The sequence below is a fragment of the Entelurus aequoreus genome, linkage group LG26, assembly GCF_033978785.1.
Source record: "Entelurus aequoreus isolate RoL-2023_Sb linkage group LG26, RoL_Eaeq_v1.1, whole genome shotgun sequence".
NCBI classification, from domain to species: domain Eukaryota; kingdom Metazoa; phylum Chordata; class Actinopteri; order Syngnathiformes; family Syngnathidae; genus Entelurus; species Entelurus aequoreus.
The window spans coordinates 7,317,773-7,327,772 of record NC_084756.1 but is presented as its reverse complement, the minus strand read 5'-3'; the positions used below and the strand labels follow the sequence as shown (position 1 = coordinate 7,327,772).

Sequence of the window (10,000 nt, the reverse complement as noted above, 5' to 3'; positions counted from 1 at the left end):
TCTTGCAGTGTTTATTAAGTGGTAATATTTCACATTTGTCCCAATTGACTTTATACCCTGATAAACAGCCATATTCAGTGATGATATTATTGATATAGTGAAGAAAGGAGTTAACATGTGACAGGTAGAGAATTATGTCGTCACAATACATCGATAGCTTATTATACTGAGAGCCAATTTTTATACCATGAATATTATTTTCACTTCTTATTTTTGCAGCTAAGGGTTCAATAACCAAATTAAATAATAATCCAGATGCAGGACATCCCTGTTTTACTCCTCTTTTTAACGAAAAAGGTTCTGAAATATGATTATTGGTTTTGACTGATGCCATGGGCCTTGTATAAAGCGTCTTAATCCATTGTATAAAATGATCTCCAAATCCAAATTTACGTAATGTGCAAAACATAAATGACCAGTTTATGTGGTCGAATGCCTTCTCCGCATCAACAGTATATACTGCTGTGGGATAAGGGAGACTTCTAGCATAGTAAATAACATTAAACAATTTCCTTGTATTGTCTGAAGATTGTCGACCTTCCATGAAGCCAGTTTGGTCAGTATTAATTATTTTTCCTATTACATTTGATAATCGTGTGGCTAAGATTTTTGCCAAGATTCAAAAGGATTCTCTAGTCATTCAATACATAGGATTTCAGCAGGATCTACCCCAGTCTGCTGACATGCAAGCAGAGTAGTAGATTTTTGTAAAAAGCTTTTATAATTGTAAAGGACAATGTTTTATCAACTGATTGCAATAATGTAAATTGGTTTTAACTATTAAATGAACCAAAAATATGACTTATTTTATCTTTGTGAAAATATTGGACACAGTGTGTTGTCAAACTTATGAGATGCGATGCAAGTGTAAGCCACTGTGACACTTTTGTTCTTTTTTTATTTTCTATAAATGTCTAATGATAATGTCAATGAGGGATTTTTAATCACTGCTATGTTGAAATTGTAACTAATATTGATACTGTTGTTAATATTCATTTTTGTTTCACTACTTTTGGTTTGTTCTGTGTCGTGTTTGTGTCTCCTCTGTTTATTGCAGTTCTGAGTGTTGCTGGGTCGGGTTTGGTTTTGGAATTGGATTGCATTGTTATGGTATTGCTGTGTATTGTTTTGTTGGATTGATTAATTAAAAAAATAAATAAAAATAAATAAATAATAAAATAAAATAAAAAATAGATTTTTTAAAAATGAGAATCGATTCTGAATCGCACAACGTGAGAATCGTGATCCGAATTCGAATCGATTTTTTCCCACACCCCTAATGTGTATATAAGTGTATGTATATATATCTATATATGTATATATAAAAACGTGTGTGTATATATATGTATGTACTGTGTATATGTGTGTGTGTGTGTATATATGTATATGTGTGTATATATGTATATGTGTGTACATGTATATATATGTGTGTGTGTGTTTGTATATATATATATATATATATGTGTATATATATATATATATATATATATATATATATATATATATATATATATATATATATATACAAACCCCGTTTCCATATGAGTTGGGAAATTGTGTTAGATGTAAATATCAACGAAATACAATGATTTGCAAATCCTTTTCAACCCATATTCAATTGAATGCACTAAAAAGACAAGATATTTGATGTCCAAATTCATAAACTTTTTTTTGTTTTGCAAATAATTAATTAACTTAAAATTTCATGGCTGCAACGCGTGCCAAAGTAGTTGGGAAAGGACATGTTCACCACTGTGTTACATGGCCTTTCCTTTTAACAACACTCAGTAAACGTTTGGGAACTGAGGAGACACATTTTTTAAGCTTCTCAGGTGGAATTCTTTCCCATTCTTGCTTGATGTACAGCTTAAGTTGTTCCAACAGTCCGGGGGTCTCCGTTGTGGTATTTTAAGCTTCATAATGCGCCACACATTTTCAATGGGAGACAGGTCTGGACTACAGGCAGGCCAGTCTAATACCCGCACTCTTTTACTATGAAGCCACGTTTATGTAACATGTGGCTTGGCATTGTCTTGCCGAAATAAGCAGGAGCGTCCATGGTAACGTTGCTTGGATGGCAGTTAAGCTAGAACTAGCCAGCGCCAGGCTGGATAATCCATGTACGCATAGCAATTCTCTTAGAATAATACACAATTCACATAATGTTTTTTCTGTTGTGTCTGTGTCAGAGGTGGACATGCATTCTACTGAGGTGGCAAATTATGATATGTCCAGTCTATTGCAGCACCAAGCAAACAATCGGAAAATTCCCGTCATATCAATTCCTAGATATGGTCGAAACTATTTAAAGTGCACTACGCATAATAAACGCAACATTGTTAATATTGCTACTACGGATAATCTTAACAAAAACTCGTCAAAACAGCCCAATACCTATAATATGGGCTTTTTAAACATAAGATCATTGTCTCCCAAGGCGTTATTAGTTAATGAGGTCATTAGAGACAACAATCTTAACGTCATTGGTCTTAGCGAAACCTGGCTCAAACCATACAAATTTTTTGCGCTCAATGAGGCATCTCCTCCTAACTATACGAATGCGCATGTTTCCCGTCCTCTTAAAAGGGGAGGGGGTGTCGCACTAATATACAATGAAAATTTAAACCTTACCCCTAACCTAAATAATAAATATAAATCGTTTGAGGTGCTTACTATGAGGTCTGTCACACCGCTACCTCTCGACCTGGCTGTTATCTACCGCCCCCCTGGGCCCTATTCTGACTTTATCAGTGAATTCTCAGAGTTCGTTGCTGATCTAGTGACGCATGCCGACAATATAATCATAATGGGGGACTTTAATATCCATATGAATACCCCATCGGACCCTCAGTGCGTGGCGCTCCAAACCATAATTGATAGCTGTGGTCTTACACAAATAATACATGAACCCACGCATCGCAACGGTAATACAATAGATCTAGATCACCACCTCCAAAGTTATGATACTTCCATATACTAAAGTAATGTCCGATCATTACCTTATAAAATTTGAAGTTTTGACTCATTGTCACCAAGCTAATAATAATAATAACTGCTATAGCGGCCGCAACATTAATGCTGCCACAACGATGACTCTTGCTGACCTACTGCCTTCGGTAATGGCACCATTCCCAAATTATGTCGGCTCTATTGATAAGCTCACTAACAACTTTGCCGGTGCCTTGCGCAAAATTATTGATAGTATAGCACCGCTAAAGCAAAAAAGGGCCCCTAAAAGGCGCACCCCATGGTTTACAGAAGAAATTAGAGCTCATAAATTATCATGTAGAAAACTGGAATGCAAATGGCGCGCGACTAAACTTGAGATTTTCCGTCAAGCATGGAGTGATAGTTTAATAACTTATAAACGCATGCTTACCTTAGCTAAAGCTAAATACTACTCAAATCTCATCCGCCTCAACAAAAACGATCCTAAATTTCTGTTTAGTACAGTAGCATCGCTAACCCAACAAGGGACTCCTCCCAGTAGCTCCACCCACTCGGCAGATGATTTTATGAATTTCTTTAATAAGAAAATTGAACTCATTAGAAAGGAGATTAAAGACAACGCATCCCAGCTACAACTGGGTTCTATTAACACAAATACGACTGTATATACGACGGACACTGCCCTCCAAAATAGTCTCTCTATTTTTGATGAAATAACATTGGAGGAATTATTACAGCGTGTAAGTGGGATAAAACAAACAACCTGTTTACTTGACCCACTTCCTGGGAAACTTATCAAGGAACTGTTTGTATTATTAGGTCCATCAGTGTTAAATATTATAAACTTATCACTTTCCTCCGGCACTGTTCCCCTAGCATTCAAAAAAGCGGTTATTCATCCTCTGCTCAAAAGACCTAACCTCGATCCTGACCTCATGGTAAACTACCGACCGGTCTCCCACCTTCCGTTTATTTCCAAAATTCTCGAAAAAATTGTTGCACAGCAGCTAAATGAACACTTAGTGACTAACAATCTCTGTGAACCTTTTCAATCCGGTTTCAGGGCAAATCACTCTACGGAGACAGCCCTCGCAAAAATGACTAATGATCTATTGCTAACGATGGATTCTGATGCGTCATCTATGTTGCTGCTTCTTGATCTTAGCGCCGCTTTCGATACCGTCGAGCATAATATTTTATTAGAGCGTATCAAAACACGTATTGGTATGTCAGACTTAGCCTTGTCTTGGTTTAACTCTTATTTTACTGACAGGATGCAGTGCATCTCCCATAACAATGTGACCTCGGACTATGTCAAGGTAACGTGCCGAGTTCCCCAGGGTTCGGTTCTTGGCCCTGCACTCTTTAGTATTTACATGCTGCTGCTAGTTGACATCATACGCAAATACGGTGTTAGCTTTCACTGTTATGCTGATGACACTCAACTCTACATGCCCCTAAAGCTGACCAACACGCCGGATTGTAGTCAGCTGGAGGCGTGTCTTAATGAAATTAAACAATGGATGTCCGCTAACTTTTTGCAACTCAACGCTAAGAAAACGGAAATGCTGATTATCGGTCCTGCTAGACACCAACATCTATTTAATAATACCACCTTAACATTTGACAACCAAACAATTACACAAGGCGACTCGGTAAAGAATCTGAGTATTATCTTCGACCCAACTCTCTCGTTTGAGTCACACATTAAGAGTGTTACTAAAACGGCCTTCTTTCATCTCTGTAATATCGCTAAAATTCGTTCCATCTTGTCCACTAGCGACGCTGAGATCATTATTCATGCGTTCGTTACGTCTCGTCTCGATTACTGTAACGTATTATTTTCGGGTCTCCCTATGTCTAGCATTAAAAGATTACAGTTGGTACAAAATGCGGCTGCAAGACTTTTGACAAAAACAAGAAAGTTTGATCATATTACGCCTATACTGGCTCACCTGCACTGGCTTCCTGTGCACTTAAGATGCGACTTTAAGGTTTTACTACTTACGTAAAAAATACTACACGGTTTAGCTCCAGCCTATCTGGCCGATTGTATTGTACCATATGTCCCGACAAGAAATCTGCGTTCAAAGAACTCCGGCTTATTAGTGATTCCCAGAGCCAAAAAAAAGTCTGCGGGCTATAGAGCGTTTTCTATTTGGGCTCCAATACTATGGAATGCCCTCCCGGTAACAGTTAGAGATGCTACCTCAGTAGAAGCATTTAAGTCCCATCTTAAAACTCATTTGTATAATCTAGCCTTTAAATAGACCCCCCTTTTTTAGACCAGTTGATCTGTTGATATAGACTTAGTAGACACAACGTATATTAAGTATATTGAGTTTTATTCCGACACTGAGGCAGCCGACATGTCAACATAGTTCCCTCCATTACATGCCCATCTGCAGCAGCCCCCACTGCCCCGCCTCCAGCATGAATTGCCGTAAAGGGAAACATAGAACTGTCGTAAAGTGTTTATTGGAGAACAACACACGTTAACAATCTCCCTCTTCTTTCTTTAAAATAAGAAAAACAAAAGCCAAGTGCAACAAGGGAAAAGGCAATTGAAAAACATTCAAGAAAATAACAAAATACAATCAGCATTCTCGCCTGTTTTTTTTTTTTTTTTTTTTTTTTTTTTTTTTTTTTTTAACAACAATTAGGGTGAATTCCAATTAGGGTGGATTCCACAGTCCTTCACATAGTGCTTTCAAGAGCACTAGGGATGATGCCCCCTTTTTCGTCAGACAGTCAGCTAGTTGGGCTTTTGTCACTGACCAGAGCACCTTTTTGATTGTTTTACTCTGAATGAGCTCCTTGATCCCGCTTATATCCAACCGAAGTCTCTTCTCTGTGACCTGTTTAGTGGACTTAAGGGCATCATAAAGAGAGTGATTGTCAGTCACACAGACCAACGTGGGAGCATTTAATTTGGTGGTCCCAGTAGTGAGCTCCGAAAAAAGAGTAGAAAGGAAAATAGCATTGTCTATTCCATCCGACATAGCGAGTGTCTCTCCCGCAAGGGTGCTCCGCACCACACGCCTGATCCTCTTAGATTGCCAACAGAGAGGAGAAAACTTCCCGTTTTCCCCCATGAGAGTGATCAATGTCCCTCCTTGAGTACCTCCATCAGGCAAGTTTCCCAGCGAGGCATCACTAAAAACAGTCAAGTTCAAAGCATCATTATTACCCAAATGTTGAAATTTCAGAGTAACCTTTCCTGCTTTAAGTTTACGAATCACCTTATTTGCATCATGAATGGACTGCACAGTAGCATTTTTCAGAATAGATGCCAAAATACAAGCGTCAAACATAACATCAGGTCTAGTTTGTTTTGCAACCCAAAGAATTTGTCCTATTTTTGATCTCAGCTGCTCTCTTTCCGTTTCACTAAGAGCTGAATCTCTCTGTATAGCACGTGCTGGCTGCATGTTTATGGGTTGCATGTTGTCAATATAGCCCTGCTGATTCATCTCAATTACACCATTTACAGTGGCAATGTCCATTCCTACATAGCAGAAATTATCATGTTCCTCACGTCCCACACGGAACGCACACTTCAGTCGAGGAATCACATCAGTTACAAAGTTTTGTGAACCTGCCCAGAGAAAATCATCCACATGACATGCAAGTACCCCTTTAACTTTGCATTGTTCATCCAACCAATAAAAGACTGCAGGATCCACTTGTGACACTTTACCACTTGTGCTCAGCATTATTTCTTTCACTCTATTATACCAATAAAGTGATGCATCAGCAAGACCATATACACATTTCTTAAGTTTCCATAGCACCCCTTTACTGTTTGCTTCTGGGGGGGGTGAACATGAATGTCCCTTGATAACTCCATGCCTTGCAAAAAGGCAGATTTAATGTCCATAGAATGGACCTTCCACTGATTTTGGCTAATCACTGCTAGCAATAACCTCAGGGATTCAGAAGCACAGGTTGGTGAATCTTTTTGCAACTGTTGGATATTGAACTCTTCAAAACCCCTGGCTACAAGTCTAGCTTTAGGCACAATACCGTTCTCAGTTTCTTTTAGACTACAGACCCAACGGGTGGAAACACATCTTTGGCCTGTATCTTCAACTTCTTCAAAAACATTATTATTGTTCCAGTTTTCAATCTCTATTTGTTTAGCTTCATCAAATGATATGTCTTTTGTTATAAGTACATCAGCATCCATGACTTCTGAATCGGACTCAATGCTGAGACTATTCACACGTGACAGATCAACAGCTTCTTTTTGACCATGACTCCCATCATTTTCAATAAATTGCAGGTTATACCAATTTTTATACCCTCCTGTGGCTTTGCCTGCTCTACCTAGGACTTTTGCTTTACATAGAACACTTTCATCACTTTTCATAAAGGTTACAGTATGTCCCGCTTTTACCTTGACACTGGACACAGGAATAACAGGGTTATCATTATAGACATTGTGCTCCATTTGAGTTTGAATTACATCATTATGAGTCACTAACGAATGGGCTCCCTCTCCTGCATTGGACTCTCTGTCACTTTCCTGTTCGTTATCAGCATCTGTGTTTTGTGTACTGAATGAGCCACCTGTGGCTCTGTTCACTACATCTGTGTTTTCACTGTCTGCTGCTTGATTCTGTACAATTATCTCACTGTTTGTGTCATCGAGAACCTCACTTTGAGCAGTTGTGTGTAACTTAAGCCTCAAGTGATGTACTCTAACAAGGATACCACCATGTCTTACAAATACAACAGCCCCATCCTGACCAATAACTATCCCTGGTCCCTTCCACTCTGTACTGTCAGCTCGTTTGTAATAGACCTTGTCTCCTGTCTCATATTTTTCATCTGTGGATCTGAGCTGCTTACGTAACGCTCTCCTTATTCTCTCTGAACATTCAGCTTCAGTGAAAGCCTTCCTAGAAGCATGCAACGCTGATATGTGTTGTCCTACCCTTGCACTAACAGTAGTGCCTTCGAGTGCAGGTAGTTTATCAATTAATACAGAGGGAAGGTTAGGGTTTTGACCAAATACCAGTTGATGTGGGCTATAACCATGAACACTGTGCATACAGTTCTTAGCCATAAGAGCCCAGTCTAGGGCAGTGTGCCAGTCACATCCATTTTCCCGTTTCACCTTCAGTAGGATGTCGGTGAGAGTCTGATTGTGTCTCTCCAACAGCCCGTTGCTCCAGGGACTGTATCCTGCTGTTGTCCTCGTCTCGATGTTGAAGTTTTCGGCCATGTCACGAAACTCTTCATTATTGAACTCTCCACCGTTGTCGCTGTACAAAATACGAGGAGGGCCGTGAACACTTATCCATGTGTGGATGAGGGCGTTGACCATTTCAGAGGCCTTCTTTGTCTTCACAATGCTTCCTGCACTGAACCGGGTGAATTGGTCGATCACATGTAGATACCACACTCCTGGCTCCAACTCATGCAGGTCCACCGCCACCGTCTCATTATATTCTGTAGCTAGAGGCAGACCAACAGCTGGCCTCGGCTTCGCTTTGCTGTATCTCTGACATATGTCACAATCATGCACTATTTGTTGCAAAATAGTGAGGCAGTCCTTGTCTTTATTACCCGAGCTTTGAATTAGCCTCTGCAGCCTGTCTGCAGATGCGTGGCCAAACTGTTTGTGTAGCTTGAGAAGGATTTTGCGCTTTTCGGCTGAAGACATGTTTTCTGTCACTGTCAGGACTTCATCTTCAGCTGTCGCTGCAAGTATCACGTCATCTTTCATTTGCTGTGTTGTGCTGTTTTTGTCTCTTATGTCCACACAGTAGTGTCCTGAGCTGGTGAACTCAAGAGGAATCTGCTGTTTAAACATCACTGCTCTGTCATTCTCCATATCTAAAACAGTTCCTGCCTTCTTCAGTGAGGACTTACTCAGCAGCAGTGGAATGTCAGCGTTGACCACTTCTGTCTCAATGTGACATTTTGTTTGTCCTATTTTGGCAGGTAGTTTCACTTTCTGGTGGAATATACTAAGTTGCCATCTCCAAAACGAAATGGTCTTGAACTGGTGTTTTCTGTCCTCATCATTTTGTCTGTCTGCTCTTGACTGAGACAACTAACATAACTGTCAAGCCATTTCTCCCCACATACTGTACGAGTGCATGCCGTGTCTATGATGGCTGATCCCAGGGATTCAGTTATGAAAATCTCAGCGTCAGACATAGGGTCATTTGTCAACAACGTTATGTTAACTTCTTCTACATTTTCGTCTTCTGTTAGTCTTACTTGTTCGTTCTTCTTGTAAGGACAGTCCTTGGCCCAATGAAATGTGCTTTGACAAACGGCACATCTTGAACGCTTACCGAACTTATCCAATGGGTTGGTGCCCGGCAACGGTGTCCTTTCACTCTTCTGTTGAAACGTGTTCCGTCTTCCCTGTCCTTGTCGTTGTCGTTGTTCAGTGAAGAAAGCTGCATCTTGGTTTAGTTGAATCCCGTGCGACAAACCTGGCGCCGTTTTCGCTCCAAAAATCCGCTTGAGTGCCGACTTCATGGACGCAAACTTTAGGTCGGGGCACGCCGTTAGTGCAAGTTGTCTGTTTTTCTCATCGAGGCAGGCCGTGTCCAACAACTTGAAGGCTAACACAGCATCTGGAAGCGCCATGTCGTACTTTTTAATTCGGTTGTATCGCTGCTCAAAGTCAATTATGTAGTCTGCCATTGAAACGGAACTGTCTTTCATTAAACGATCAAACTGGGAATACGCTTCGTACGCGCGGTCCTTTTCTTCTAGCTGAAACACACCGTCCAGTTTTGCTAGTAATGTCGCCATACCAGTGTCTTTGTCCAAGTCGTCTGCTGGTATCTCCATAGCGATATCCTTGGCTCGTCCTTCCAGACCCAAAGCCACAGCAAGCGCCTGCTTCTTCTTGTCGAGTTCGGTAACTCGTGCCCATATGTTAACTTCATTTTTCCAACATTCATACGGCCTGGTTTCGTCAAACTTCGGCGGTACTCTGTAGTTCGCAGCCATCTTCAAACCATCCTCTGCTACCAATGTTGATATAGACTTAGTAGACACAACGTATATTAAGTATATTGAG

The 10,000-nt window shown here is 40.2% G+C and overlaps 2 protein-coding genes across 4 annotated transcripts in view; one reads left to right on the top strand and one right to left on the bottom strand.

The window, feature by feature from the left end:
- The window catches only part of kif17 (kinesin family member 17), a 49,994-nt gene that overhangs the window by 8,697 nt on the left and 31,297 nt on the right, over positions 1-10,000 (top strand). The window lies entirely within an intron of this gene.
- On the bottom strand, positions 5,449-8,907 carry LOC133643408 (uncharacterized protein K02A2.6-like). Its single transcript, XM_062037966.1, has 2 exons — positions 8,072-8,907; positions 5,449-6,105 (listed from the first exon to the last, which is right to left on the bottom strand). Exons 1-2 carry the CDS (start codon positions 8,789-8,791, stop codon positions 6,103-6,105), a joined length of 723 nt encoding a protein of 240 aa, XP_061893950.1. The 5' UTR covers positions 8,792-8,907; the 3' UTR covers positions 5,449-6,102.